Source organism: Gadus chalcogrammus, chromosome 7 (assembly GCF_026213295.1).
Source record: "Gadus chalcogrammus isolate NIFS_2021 chromosome 7, NIFS_Gcha_1.0, whole genome shotgun sequence".
NCBI classification, from domain to species: domain Eukaryota; kingdom Metazoa; phylum Chordata; class Actinopteri; order Gadiformes; family Gadidae; genus Gadus; species Gadus chalcogrammus.
Genome location: NC_079418.1, coordinates 1041770 through 1056912, shown reverse-complemented (window position 1 = coordinate 1056912; position 15143 = coordinate 1041770). Strand labels below are relative to the sequence as shown.

General features: G+C 52.1%; 1 protein-coding gene across 1 annotated transcript in view; it reads right to left on the bottom strand.

The window, feature by feature from the left end:
- Positions 1-1266: 1266 nt before the first annotated feature.
- LOC130385358 (guanine nucleotide exchange factor DBS-like) overlaps positions 1267-15143 on the bottom strand; it is a 56565-nt gene continuing 42688 nt past the window's right edge. The window contains exons 20-31 of the mRNA XM_056593844.1: positions 14813-14938; positions 13831-14052; positions 12081-12173; positions 11545-11623; positions 10823-10880; positions 10502-10617; positions 9271-9354; positions 7545-7616; positions 3792-3904; positions 2437-2549; positions 1911-1999; positions 1267-1400 (exon numbers count right to left, since the gene is read on the bottom strand). Of these exons, the coding sequence (XP_056449819.1) occupies positions 1321-1400; positions 1911-1999; positions 2437-2549; positions 3792-3904; positions 7545-7616; positions 9271-9354; positions 10502-10617; positions 10823-10880; positions 11545-11623; positions 12081-12173; positions 13831-14052; positions 14813-14938 (1245 nt within the window). The 3' untranslated portion in view covers positions 1267-1320. The remainder of the gene's footprint in view (positions 1401-1910; positions 2000-2436; positions 2550-3791; positions 3905-7544; positions 7617-9270; positions 9355-10501; positions 10618-10822; positions 10881-11544; positions 11624-12080; positions 12174-13830; positions 14053-14812; positions 14939-15143) is intronic.

Here is a 15143-nt window from a genome sequence, read left to right as displayed (position 1 = left end):
TGTGTGGGTCTATCTGTGTGTGTGTGTGTGTGTGTGTGTGTGTGTGTGTGTGTGTGTGTGTGTGTGTGTGTGTGTGTGCGTGCGTGCGTGCGTGCGTGCGTGCGTGCGTGCGTGCGTGCGTGCGTGCGTGCGTGCGTGCGTGCGTGCGTGCGTGCGTGCGTGCGTGCGTGCGTGCGTGCGTGCGTGCGTGCGTGCGTGCGTGCGTGCGTGCGTGCGTGTGGGGGTGTGTGTGGGTGTGTGTGGGTGTGTGTGAGGTGTAGCAGAACCGGTTCTCTGGCTCATGTGTGAGGGCGGACGGCACTGAGCAAACACTCCAACACAGCGCTTTGTTCCTCTGGTTTGTCCGTCTGCCCTTCTGCCCTACTGTCTCCACCATTGTTCACCTCAGGCCTCCACTGGCGGCCATCTTGGCCCTGGATGGGTGGAGGAACTGAATGCTGGTGTTTCCAGGATGATGTTTCCATGCTGATGTTCCAGGATGGTGTTTCCAGGATGATGTTTCCATGCTGATGTTCCAGGATGGTGTTTCCAGGATGGTGTTTCCATGCTGATTTTCCAGGATGGTGTTTCTATGCTGATGTTCCAGGATGGTGTTTCCATGACGATGTTTCCAGGATGGTGTTTCCAGGATGATGTTTTCATGCTGATGTTCCAGGATGGTGTTTCCAGGATGGAGTTTCCATGCTGATTTTCCAGGATGGTGTTTCAAGGATGGTGTTTCTATGCTGATGTTCCAGGATGGTGTTTCCATGACGATGTTTCCAGGATGCTGTTTCCAGGATGATGTTTCCATCTGTTTCCATGACGATGTTTCCATGATGGTGTTTCTGGTGCTTCCATGACGATGTTTCCAGGATGTTGTTTCTATGATGGTGTTTCCATGACGATGTTTCTAGGATGGTGTTACCAGGATAGTGTTTCCGGGAAGCTGCCTTGAATTCAATGTATCTTTTTAATTCTAGAACACTGGAAAACATGTTGCCTGGTGCCCGGAGCCAACTTAGGTCGAGCTAGCCTGGAGCCTGGGGCTGACCTGGGGCCTAGAGCCTTGGGCCTGGAGCATGGAGGAGGAGGGTGGAGGAGGGAGGAGGATGTGGAGAGAGGGGAGGAGGGGGAGAGGAGAGGAGGAGGAGGAGGAGGGGGAGAGCAGAGGAGAGAGGGGAGGATGAGGAGGAGGAGGAAGAGGAAGAGGAGGGGGAGGGGGAGGGGGAGGAGGAGGAGGAGGGAGGAGGAGGAGAGGGAGGAGGAAGAGGAGGAGGAGGTTGGGGAGGAGGAGGAGAAGGAGGAGGAGGAGGAGGAGGAGGGTGGAGGCTCTGAGCCTCAGGGTCGGATGTCGGAGTAGCTGGTGTAGCTCTCGCTGTAGCTGGTGGAGGTGCTGAGGTTCCCCGACACACTGCCATCTGGAGGAGGAAGCAGGAAGCACACACCCAGACCATGTTAAAAGATAGGCTACAAAATAAGAGCGGCGGAAGCATGGCAGAAACAGATTTAAATGTGTTAATAAATATTATTCTATGAATGTAATAAATAAGCAGACCTGACCCCAAATAAACCCCTTCCAGGGTTAGGGTTAGGGCTAGGGCTAGGGTTAGGGTTAGGGCGAGGCGTTGACGCCCCCGGGGGACAGCGAAGCATTCCTCCCGGTGACGTAACACCAGAGCACCCAGGAGCAGAGTGGTCTGACCAGTAAGACCAGTAAGGATCCGTCCACAGCTCAACGCAGGCCGACTGGGGTTCATGGGTTCCGCCGTAACCCTCCCCCCATACCCCTTACAGAGTATGAAGTCATATTACTAGTATAATAATAACACGGTAATGATGTGATGGCTCCCAGTGAGCTCCCAGTGAGCTCCCAGTGAGTATGTGAGTGGGGGTGCTGGGAGGTTTAACCAGTAGAACCAGTGACTGACCTGAGCTGGTGAGGGACTGGGAGGGCAGGGCCTGGAGGATGGCTGAAGACACCCACCCCTCCGTCGCACTGCGGAGGTCCTTCACAAACCTACAAAGTATACATTAGTGTGGATATACATGATGTATGCAGAGTATAGTCCATACACAAGGTATAGATTTACAACAGGCACACCTCATTATAGTCTCTCTCTCTCTCTCTCTCTCTCTCTCTCTCTCTCTCTCTCTCTCTCTCTCTCTCTCCCTCTCTCCCTCCCTCCCTCCCTCCCTCCCTCTCTCTCGTTAACGTTATGCTCTCAAGACACGACTAACTTCAAAATCCTTTAGAATCACAGAAGACAAAAATGAAGCTTTAATAGTGCAGCTTTAAATTCAATTATTAATTAAAAACCTATATAATACTAACACACATAAATATAATATATAATCATAATAATTATTATAATTTGATAATACAATTATAATAATATTATAATAATAATGTGCTGATAAATATAATATTAAATAAATAAATAACAATAATTGTACCATTGTCCGGCCTCCCCTTCTCTGATTAGCTGAACCAGGTCTCCGGCCTTGACGGACAGCTCTTGTGGGCCCGCCCTCTCACAGTCTGTCGTCACCGTGTGCGTCGCGGGGCTCTGTGGGGGCGTGTCAATCATCCAGCGGTTAAAGGGACGCTACACGAGTGTGTGTCACGCGTAGTGCAGCTTGAACGTAACCATGGATACATTATCCATGGTTACGTTAAAGCTAGTTAAATCTAGCTAAAGCTACAGTTAAAGCTACATTATTAGCTACAGTTATAGGTTCAGGCTGCTTTATATGTACCCGTAGGTAAACTTGTTTTGCAGTTTAAGACTGAGCTTCCGTAACACAGTTGCAGACATCAAAAACACAAATGGGACGGTCACATAGATAACACAACCACGGTGCTCCAGTGCTAATCCCAATTAGGACACTTAAAACTAACCAGCATCATTTATATATAGCAGAAAACAGATCAAATTTAAAAAAATTCAACAAATTAATAAATAAAACATTAAAATATATGCTTCAGATATATTTTGTGAAATGTTGGCAGCTTCTACAGCTTGTTCATCAGCGTGATCACAGCTAAAAGCTGTTTTTAAACGCTTGGTTTTAGACCTTGGAACTGAAAACCTTTTGCCAGAAGGAGAAACTGAAAGTCATTGTGAAAAGGATGCAGACTCGCATTTAAAAAGTAGTTGGTTAGTTATACGTATCGTCTTCATATTAGCACCCTCTAGTGGGGTTATAGCTACAGTTTTACCTATCGTCTTCATATTAGCACCCTCTAGTGGCTGGGGTTATAGCTACAGTTTTACCTATCGTCTTCATATTAGCACCCTCTAGTGGCCGGGGTTATAGGTACAGTTTTACCTATCGTCTTCATATTAGCACCCTCTAGTGGCCGGGGTTATAGGTACAGTTTTACCTATCGTCTTCATATTAGCACCCTCTAGTGGCTGGGGTAATAGCTAGAGTTTTACCTATCGTCTTCATATTAGCACCCTCTAGTGGCTGGGGTTATAGCTACAGTTTTACCTATCGTCTTCATATTAGCACACTCTAGTGGCTGGGGTTATAGCTACAGTTTTACCTATCGTCTTCATATTAGCTACAGTCAAATCTAGAGTTGGTTAGCATCGGTTTCCTCAATACACTCCTGAAACCAGACCTGATATTTAACAAACGGGCTGCGTTCCAAACCTAAGGGGGCTGCGGTCCAAACGTAAAGGGGCTGCGTTCCAAACCTCAGGGGGCTGCGTTCCAAACGTAAGGGGGCTGCGTTCCAAACCTCAGGGGGCTGCGTTCCAAACCTCAGGGGGCTGCGTTCCAACCGCGCAGCCCAGACCCACCTGCTTTTTCCCGTCCTCGTCCTCGGGGTCGGAGGTCACAGGCTCCTCCCCGCTGGAGAACTCCTCCTCCTGCTCCTCCGAGGCGTCCACCGAGAGGGAGGCCTTGGCCCACCCTAGAGGAAGTGACGGAGGAGAGAGGAGAGTGGAGGAGAGGAGAGAGGAGAGGAGAGGAGGAGAGGAGAGAGGGGAGAAGAGGAGGAGAGGAGAGAGAGGAGAGAGGAGAGAGGGGAGAGGAGGAGAGAGGGAAGGAGAGAGAGGAGAGGGGAGAGAGAGAGAGAGAGAGAGAGAGAGAGAGAGAGAGAGAGAGAGAGAGAGAGAGAGAGAGAGAGAGAGAGAGAGAGAGAGAGAGGAGAGAGGAGAGGAGAGGAGAGGAGAGAGGAGAGGAGAGGAGAGGAGAGGAGAGGAGAGGAGAGGAGAGGAGAGGAGAGGAGAGGAGAGAGAGGAAGAGAGAGAGAGAAAGGGAGAGAGAGAGACGGGGGGGAGAGAGAGAGAGAGAGAGGAGAGGAGAGCAGATAGAGTAAGAGAGAGAGAGAGAGAGAGAGAGAGAGACGGGGGGAGAGAGAGAGAGCGAGAGAGAGAGAGAGAGAGAGAGGAGAGAGAGAGAGAGAGAGAGAGAGAGAGAGAGAGAGAGAGAGAGAGAGATAGAAAGAGGAGAGAGGAGAGAGAGCGAGAGAGAGAGAGGGATAGAGAGAGAGAGAGAGAGAGAGAGAGAGAGAGAGAGAGAGAGAGAGAGAGAGAGAGAGAGAGAGACGGGGAGAGAGAGAGAGACGGGAGAGAGAGAGAGAGACGGGGAGAGAGAGAGAGAGAGAGAGAGAGAGAGGAGAGGAGTGAGGAGGAGAGGAGAGAGAGAGAGGAGAGAGGTGAGAGGAGAGAGAGAGAGAGAGAGAGAGAGAGAGAGAGAGAGAGAGAGGAGAGAGGAGGAGAGGAGGAGAGGAGGAGAGGAGGAGAGGAGAGGAGAGAGGAGAGAGAGGCTTTTAGGAAGTTGGTGGTTAGGGGGAGGGGGGGGGCGGGGGTGAGGTGGTGGTGAGGTGGGATGGAGCGAGGGCGGAGAGTGAGAATGCACAGTTACACACATTAACACACACAGATATACCAACCCCTCCAAGGTGTGAATGCCGAAACCTGATTGGTGGGACGGACAATTCACACCAGTTTAAACCGCTTCAAACCACTTCAAACCGCTTCAAACTGCTTCAAACCACTTCAAACCGGTTAAAAACGCTTCAAACTAGTTAAAACCAAACCACCACCTAAAACCACCAAACCACCACCTAAAACCACTTAAAACCAGTTAAACCACTTAAAACAAATTCAAACCAGTTCAAACCGCTTGAATCCACCTCAAACCACTTCAAACCGCTACAAGGTGTTTCAGGATCCGCCCCCTTTCGTACCCCTCCCCCGGCCCCTCCCCCGTCCCCGTACCTCTCCTCTTGCTCTGCAGCAGGCTGGACGTGCTCACCCACCGGACCCGGCTCAGGGGGGCGGGGCATCCCGGGTCTGGAGGGGGGGGGGGGAGGGGGAGACCACCTTAACCAGGGAGTCCACCTTAACCAGGGAGACCGCCTTAACCAGGGAGTCCACCTTAACCAGGGAGTCCACCTTAACCAGGGAGACCACCTTAACCAGGGAGACCACCTTAACCAGGGAGTCCACCTTAACCAGGGAGACCACGTTAACAAGGGAGACCACGTTAACCAGGGAGTCCACCTTAACCAGGGAGACCACGTTAACCAGGGAGACCACCTTAACCAGGGAGTCCACCTTAACCAGGGAGTCCCTCCCCCCTCCCTCTCTCTATATATAGAGGGGGATATATATATAGACCTCTCTCTCTATATATAGGGGGAGAGAGGTCTGTAGTATATAATTGGACACATCCAGTGTCTTGCCTTCATTTTCCAAACGCAGAGAAACAAACCAAAGTACACTAAAACCTGCACAAAATAAAACGACACACCCACACACACACACACACACAGACACACACACACACACCCACGCACACACACACACACACACACACACACACACACACACACACACACACACACACACACACACTCAGAGCGGGTCAGAAGGTGTGTTGTGTGACGGCGGTGGTCCTCTTCATGAGGGGTCTGGGTGGGTGGGGGGTTGTGGTCTACGAGTGGACCCAGGCACGGAAGGGGGTGGTGGAGGTGATGATGGAGGTGATGGAGGAGGTGGTGGAGGTGATGGAGGAGGTGATGGAGGTGATGGTGGAGGTGATGGAGGTGATGGTGGAGGTGGTGGAGGTGATGGAGGTGATGGAGGTGATGGTAGAGGTGGTGATGGAGGTAGTGGAGGTGGTGGAGGTGATGGAGGTGATGGTGGAGGTGGTGGAGGTGGTGGAGGTGAAGGAGGTGATGGTGGAGGTGGTGGTGGTGGTGGAGGTGATGGAGGTGATGGTGAAGGTGGTGGAGGTGATGGAGGTGATGATTGAGGTGATGGAGGTGGTGGAGGTGATGGAGTTGATGATGAAGGTGATGGTGGAGGTGATGATGGAGGTGGTGGAGGTGATGATGGAGGTGATGGTGGAGGTGATGGAGGTGATGATGGAGGTGATGGTGGTTATGGAGGTGATGGTGGAGGTGGTGGAGGTGATTGAGGTGATGATGGAGGTGATGGAGGTGGTGGTGGTGGTGGTACTGATGGAGATGATGGAGTTGATGGAGGTGGTGGAGGTGATGATGGAGGTGGTGGAGGTGATGATGGAGGTGATGGTGGAGGTGATGGAAGTGATGATTGAGGTGATGGAGGTGGTGGAGGTGATGGAGGTGATGATGGAGGTGGTGGAGGTGATGATGGAGGTGGTAGAGGTGATGATGGAGGTGATGGTGGAGGTGGTGGAGGTGATGATGGAGGTGATGGTGGAGGTGGTGGAGGTGATGATGGAGGTGATGGTGGAGGTGATGGAGGTGATGGTGGAGGTGGTGGAGGTGATGGAGGTGGTGGTGGAAGTGATGGTGGAGGTGATGGAGGTGATGGTGGAGGTGATGGAGGTGATGATGGAAGTCGTACTGATGGAGTTGGTGGTGGTACTGATGGAGATGATGGTGGTGTGATGGTGGTGGTGGTGGAGGTGACGCTGCCGATGGAGGTAATGATTGAGGCGGTACTGATTGAGGTAAAATTGCTGGTGGTGATGGAGGTGACGGAGGTGTTGACGGGGTTGAGGTGACGTGTTGATGGAGGAGGTGGAGGTGACGGAGGTGGTGGAGGTGACTGAGGTGTTGACGGAGTTGAAGTGACGGAGGTGACAGAGGAGGTGGAGGTGACGGAGGGGTTGACGGGGTTGAGGTGACGGAGGTGGTGGAGGTGGTGGAGGAGATGGAGGCGTTCTTGCGGTTGAGGTGACGGAGGAGGTGGAGATGATGGAGGTGTTGACGGGGTTGAGGTGACGGAGGTGATGGAGGTTTTCTTGTGGTTGAGGTGATGGAGGAGGTGGAGGTGACGGAGGGGTTGACAGGGTTGAGGTGACGGAGGAGGTGGTGGAGGTGTTCTTGCGGTTGAGGTGACGGAGGAGGTGGAGGTGGTGGAGGTGTTCTTGCGGTGGAGGTGACGGAGGAGGTGGAGGTGGTGGAGGTGACGGAGGGGTTGAAGGAGGGATTGACGGGGTTGAGGTGACGGGGGTGGTGGAGGTGATGGAGGTGTTCTTGCGGTTGAGGTGACGGAGGAGGTGGAGGTGGTGGAGGTGTTCTTGCGGTGGAGGTGACGGAGAGGCCCCTGTACCTCTGAACCCAAAGGGTGAGGCTTCTGTCTTCAGAGACTGGCTCCTGGTCCGGTCCGGACTCACTGGGGCTCCTGTGGACCACAACGCCTTTATTTGTGTGTTTGTGCGTGGTTTTGTGCGTGGGTTTGTGCGTGGGTTTGTGCGTGGGTTTGTGTGTGTGTTTAAAGGTCCCGTGGCATGCTACTTTATGGATGCTTTAATATAGGTATTAGTGGGCCCCAAACACAGTATTTGAAGATGTTTCTGAAATTCAGCCGTGGTGCAGTTACAGCCACACCGAGCCAGTCGCACATTGAGCTTCCCCAGATGCGCTGTTTTGGTGTCTGTAGCTTTAATGCGAATGAGGAGGAGAGAGGCGGGTCAAGGAGGAGGGTGGGGGTGTGGCCCTGAGCAGCTTGCAGCCACGGTGCCATGCGCTCTGCTTACAGTGGATGTTTCACAATGGCGAGGCGCACACAGCCTTTGGCCCTGTCTATTTTAGAACACTAGAATATAGAATATATAACACTGGGGAATCTCTTTCTCCTCCATGTCGCAGTTCATGTACTTCAGGGAGTCAAAGCCAAAGTTCCTTTCCCCCAATTCCTTTTCAACCATGGCTGATATAACCCCAACTACAGTCTCGTTGTGGAAATACCAGAGACGTCAAAGAACCGAAGTGTTATGAGCCATAACACCAACAGCAGAATGGCTATCCAACTAACAAAGGAGTGTACAACAGTTGCGTTACAGTGTGTGTAATCATGTGGCGCTCGCACGGTCGTAGCTCATTGTCTCACTAGCTGCGTTTCCATCTAAAAGGTGATACAAATCTTTAGAAAGTTTGCAAAAAAGTTATTCGAATTAGGTGCGTTTCCATCAAGTGGTTGGAGCGGAATAGGGTGATGACGTTACACGTTGATGTCGGCAGGGTTGCTATGGCCGGTCGTTATGCGGAAATCGGAAAGACTGTCAGTCCTGTGTGTTCAAAGTTCGCTACGTCACAGCTGTTTCGAAAAGTGTGTTTCCATCTCACATTTTGCGAATTTACTCTTGTTCGCATTTCTCAAAAACCACCTCAAGCGAGCGGATAAACCATTTTGTGAATTAGAGGATTTTTATGCAAATTTTGGTGTTTCCATCACCGTCTACTGATTCGATACTTCAAAGTTTGCATAAAATCAGGGGGATGGAAACGCACCTATTGGCGGGCCAAATTCTCTGGGCTGGCAAGGCAGAGAAAGGGGAGGTGGCATCTCCCCTTATGACGACGTACGGGGAAAATTCCAAGACGTCGCGTCTGAGCTTTGTTTCTTCAAAGGCGGACTAGAATGCCTAGTGCTCGTTTTACTCCCAACGAAACTTCTAGCTACTGGGGGAGCATCGGTAGGCTAGGGGAACACATATTAATGTTAGAAAACCTCAGAAAGGGACATTTTCATGCCATGGGATCTTTAGGTGTGTGTTTGTCGTTTCTGAGTGTATGATTGTCTCTGTGCGTGTGTTTTTGTGTGTGTGTTTTTGTGTGTGCGCTTACATGCGCTTGTGCAAACGTCTATGTATGCGTTTGTGTGAGCATTAATGTATGCATTTGTGTGTGCGTTTGTGTGCGTGTTTAAGTTGGCGAGTTTGTGTGTGTAAGTGTGGTTGTGCGTGCGTTGGCATGTATCATTCGGTGAGAACGCGGCACAGGATGTCATCATCACAAGCCCCGCCCTGAACAGGAAGTCCCGCCTCCTCTGGTACCTTTGGTGGTCTTCCCGAAGCCCTGAAGACTGAACCTCTTCCTGCAGCCTGAGGTGGGGGTGGAGGAGGGGGACACCGGCTCATCTGGGGAGGGGACGGAGGTGGTGGAGGAGGGAGGGGCGGAGAGCGATGCGATTGGCCGAGAGGCCGCGCATGAGGAGGAGATGGAGGAGGTGGAGGAGGGGAAGAGAGTCAGCGAGGGGTGGAGGAGACACGCAGGAGCAGGGGTGGAGGTCCAGCGGAGGTCCTCTCTCCAGGAGGGCTTGGTTTCCTCAGAGGATTTCACACTTTCCTGTCGGTGTGCTATCTCCATAGGTCAGAGTCCAGCAGGTCTGGTCTCCTCCAGTCTGGGACCCAGCCCACCTTCTGGGTACTAGTATACCTTCAGGGGACCCAGCCCACCTTCTGGGTCCTAGTATACCTTCAGGGGACCCAGCCCACCTTCTGGGTCCTAGTATACCTTCAGGGGACCCAGCCCACCTTCTGGGTCCTAGTATACCTTCAGGGGACCCAGCCCACCTTCTGGGTCCTAGTATACCTTCAGGGGACCCAGCCCACCTTCTGGGTCCTAGTATAACTTCAGGGGACCCAGCCGACCTGACTGTCAGACAGTTCCAGCAGAACTTCAGGGGGTCTGGGGGGGACGGGGTTAAAGCTGGAGATGTGCCACGAGTTTGTGATTCTTCCACGAGGTGTTTGAATACGTGTTAATATTCCGCCTTTAATCTGACCCTAGTCCACCTTTAACCTGACTCTACTAGTCCACCTTTAATCTGACCCTAGTTCACCTTTAACCTGACTCTACTAGTCCACCTTTAATCTGACACTACTAGTCTACCTTTAACCTGACTCAACTAGTCCACCTTTAATCTGCCTCTACTAGTCCACCTATAATCTGACTCTACTACTCTACCTTTAATCTGACACTACTAACCCACCTTTAATCTGACTCTAATAGTTCACCTTTAATCCGACACTACTAGTCCACCTTTAATCTGACTCTTCTAGTCTACCTTTAATCTGACACTACTAATTCACCTTTAATCTGACTCTACTAGTCAACCTTTAATCTGACACTACTAGTCCACCTTTAATCTGACACTAATAGTTCACCTTTAATCTGACACTAATAGCCCACCTTTAATCTGACACCAAAAGTTCACCTTTAATGTGACGCTAATAGTCCACCTTTAATCTGACACTACTAGTCCACCTTTAATCTGACACTCACCTCTGGGTTTGGGGGAGGAGCCAGACGAGGGGGGGGTGGGGTCGGAGGTTAAGATAGGCTCCACCTTCTTCTCTTCCGCCTTTTTCTGGCTCTTCGGGTTGCAACTTCGGAAAGGACTGGAGACGGAGAAGAGGAGGAGAGGATTCAACGTTAGGAAAGTCGGATGCCTGTGTGTGTGTGTGTGTGTGTGTGTGTGTGTGTGTGTGTGTGTGTGTGTGTGTGTGTGTGTGTGTGTGTGTGTGTGTGTGTGTGTGTGTGTGTGTGTGTGTGTGTGTGTGTGTGTGTGTGTTTGTGTGTGTGTGTGCGTTCTGCAATACACACCTGCTGCTGTTGTTGCTGGTTGGACTGGGGGAGTCAAAGCTCTTCTGTTGGCTGGCATCTGGAACAGATGTTACACACATGTTACACACATGTTACACACATGTTACACACAGTTACACACAGACGTTACACACAGTTACACACACATGTTACACACAGTTACAAACAGACGTTACACACAGTCGCACACCCTTTCACCGTTCAAAGTGAGGTGAGACAAACATAAGTGTGTGTGTTGTTTACATGCCTGTGCATGCTTGTTGCGTGTACATGCTGTTTGTGTGTGTGTGTGTGTGTGTGTGTGTGTGTGTGTGTGTGTGTGTGTGTGTGTGTGTGTGTGTGTGTGTGTGTGTGTGTGTGTGTGTGTGCGTGTGTTTGTGTCTGTGTCTGTGTGTGTGTGTGTGCACGCTCAGTGTGTGTGTGTGTGTGTGTGTGGTGTGTGTGCTTGGTGTGTGTGTGTCTGTGTGTGTGTGCTCGGTGTGTCTGTGTGTGTGTCTGTTTGTGTGTGTGTCTGCATGCTTGGTGTGTGTTTGTGTGTATGCTCAATGTGTGAGTGTGTATGTGCGTGTGTATGCTAGGTGTGCGTGTCATTGTGTGTGTGTGTGTGTGTCTGTTTGTGTGTGTGTTTGCATGCTCGGTGTGTCTGTGTGTATGCTTAACGTGTGTACAGTGTGTGTGTGTGTGTGTGTGTGTGTGTGTGTGTCCGCGCTGTGTGTTCGTACCTCGGCAGGCCTGCAGCTGCTCTGTGAGGACCTTGCGTATCTCGTTCACCCAGCAGGTCTTGATCTCCGGGGACGGAGCCTGGACCGGAACACACAACGTTAAACAACCACCACAGACTACAACTCCCATGATCCCACGCTGCATGACGACGTCATCAAATGGAAATCAAACATTTGCTATTTTAGTTGGTATTTTTGTAATAGTTGGTTCATGAATCATTATTGTTATAGTAATAGTTGGTTCATGAATCATTATAATGTTAAGCTAGCCCTGTTAGACACATGAAGTAGGGTTAGGGTTAGGGTTAGTGTCAATCTGCCCTCTGGGGGCAAGGGCAAGGGGGGAAGGGGGGGGGGTCATAAACACAAAGCCCTTTGAGACTGTGCCTTTACGAATAAAGTTGTATTGAATTCCAAAAATGTCAAATAGCACAATAGCCTTTCAATGTAAAGCAAATCTTTCTGGATGCAGAAACAACAGTTTGGCTCCAGCTGTCAGACACACGGCCCAGCCTCAGGAGCTCAGGGACGCTGACCTGGACGATGAAGACCTCCTCTCTGGAGTTGCACCAGATCTCAAACTTCTTGTGGTCTCCTTTGGCGTTCTCCGTGATCCCCACCACGCTCATCTGAGGGGCGGGACGGAGGGAAGAGTTCAGGAACTATCTCCATATAACATAACTCCACCCATTACCACCATAACTCCACCCATTACCACCATGACTCCACCCATTACCACCATAACTCCACCCATTACCACCATGACTCCACCCATTACCACCATGACTCCACCCATTACCACCATAACTCCACCCATTACCACCATGACTCCACCCATTACCACCATGACTCCACCCATTACCACCATAACTCCACCCATTACCACCATGACTCCACCCATTACCACCATAACTCCACCCACTACCACCATAACTCCACCCACTACCACCATAACTCCACCCATTACCACCATAACTCCACCCACTACCACCATAACTCCACCCACTACCACCATAACTCCACCCATTACCACCATGACTCCACCCATTACCACCATAACTCCACCCACTACCACCATAACTCCCCCCACTACCACCATAACTCCACCCATTACCACCATGACTCCACCCATTACCACCATAACTCCACCCACTACCACCATAACTCCACCCACTACCACCATAACTCCACCCATTACCACCATGACTCCACCCATTACCACCATGACTCCACCCATTACCACCATAACTCCACCCACTACCACCATAACTCCACCCACTACCACCATAACTCCACCCATTACCACCATGACTCCACCCATTACCACCATAACTCCACCCATTACCACCATGACTCCACCCATTACCACCATAACTCCACCCACTACCACCATAACTCCACCCATTACCACCATAACTCCACCCATTACCACCATAACTCCACCCACTACCACCATAACTCCCCCCACCATAACTCCACCCCTTACCACCACAACTTACCCATTACCACCATAACTCCACCCCTTACCACCACAACTTACCCATTACCACCATAACTCCACCCCCTTACCACCACAACTTACCCATTACCACCATAACTCCACCCCCTTACCACCACAACTTACCCATTACCACCACAACTTACCCCTTACCACCACAACTCCACCCCCTTACCACCACAACTCCACCCCTTACCACCACAACTCCACCCCTTACCACCACACTCCACCCCTTTCCACCACAACTCCACCCCTTACCACCACACTCCACCCCATAACTCCACCATAACTGCTTGAAGCTGTAGGACGGGGCCTAACCCCACCCCCCTAAGGCCACCCCGGGCCTCACATCCAGGGCGTGCTTGAAGCTGTAGGACGGGGCCTAACCCCACCCCCCTAAGGCCACCCCGGGCCTCACATCCAGGGCGTGCTTGAAGCTGTAGGACGGGGCCTAACCCCCCCCCCCCTAAGGCCACCCCGGGCCTCACATCCAGGGCGTGCTTGAAGCTGTAGGACGGGGCCTAACCCCACCCCCCTAAGGCCACCCCGGGCCTCACATCTTGGGCGTGCTTGAAGCTGTAGGACGGGGCCTTGTCGTAGCTCTAACCCCACCCCCCTAAGGCCACCCCGGGCCTCACATCCAGGGCGTGCTTGAAGCTGTAGGACGGGGCCTAACCCCACCCCCCTAAGGCCACCCCGGGCCTCACATCCAGGGCGTGCTTGAAGCTGTAGGACGGGGCCTTGTCGTAGCTCTAACCCCACCCCCCTAAGGCCACCCCGGGCCTCACATCCAGGGCGTGCTTGAAGCTGTAGGATGGGGCCTTGTCGTAGCCCTCTCCGGTCTCCTCCCGCCTCTTGCAGAAGAGCAGGGCCCGCGGGTGGAGGAAGAGGTGGCGCTGCATGGGCTTGAAGCGGGCCAGGTCCTTGACCTTGGCGTGGCCCTTCTTGTGCTCCGTCCACACGCTGAAGGAGCCCTGCATCAGGAGCCGGCCCAGCTCAGAGAGGTTACCCTGAGGAAGAGGAGGAGGAGGAGAGAGAGGAGAGAGGGAGGAGGAGGAGGAGAGGGAGGAGGAGGAGGAGGAGGAGAGGGGAGGAGGAGGAGGAGGAGGTGGAGGAGGAGGAGGAGGGGGAGGAGGGGGAGGAAGAGGAGGGAGGAGGATTAGGAGGTTAGTGAGGGCCAGAACCAGGTCTATGGGGTCTATAGGGTCTATAGGGGGTCTATAGGGTCTATAGGGCCTATAGGGGGGCTATAGGGGGTCTATAGGGGGTCTATAGGGGGTCTATAGGGTCTATAGGGTCTACAGGGTCTATAGGGTCTATAGGGGGTCTATAGGGTCTATAGGGTCTATAGGGCCTATAGGGGGTCTATAGGGTCTACAGGGTCTATAGGGTCTATAGGGGGTCTATAGGGTCTATAGGGTCTATAGGGCCTATAGGGGGTCTATAGGGTCTATAAGGGTGTCTATAGGGGGTCTATAGGGTCTATAGGGGGTTTAGGGGGTCTAAAGGGTCTAGGGGGTCTATAGGGCGTCTTTAGGGTCTATAGGGTCTATAGGGGGTCTATAGGGTCTATAGGGGGTCTATAGGGTCTAGGGGGTCTATAGGGGGTCTATAGGGTCTATAGGGGGTCTATAGGGGGTCTATAGGGGTTTTAGGGGGTCTATAGGGGGTCTATAGGGGGTCTTTAGGGTCTATAGGGTCGATAGGGGTCTAGGGGGTCTATAGGGGGTCTAGGTAGTCTATAGGGGGTCTACTCTAGAGGGTCCTCACCTCATACCCGGTGATGGCGATGAGGTGCATGGAGTCGTTGACGTCCTTCAGAATGCCCAGGATGGAGCTGAGGGCCTCCTGTAGGTCCTCAGCTCCAGCGGACCCCCGGCTCACCTTCAGCAGCTCCTGGGGGGTGGGGGGGAGAGGGGGGTCGCCCTGCACACATGAGGCTCGACACACGCAAACACACACACACACACGCACGCTCACAAAGTCCCTCTTTATTTTACACACAAACACACACATACAGACGAACACACACACACACACATACAGACGAACACACACACACACACATACAGACGAACACACACACACAAACGCTCACTCA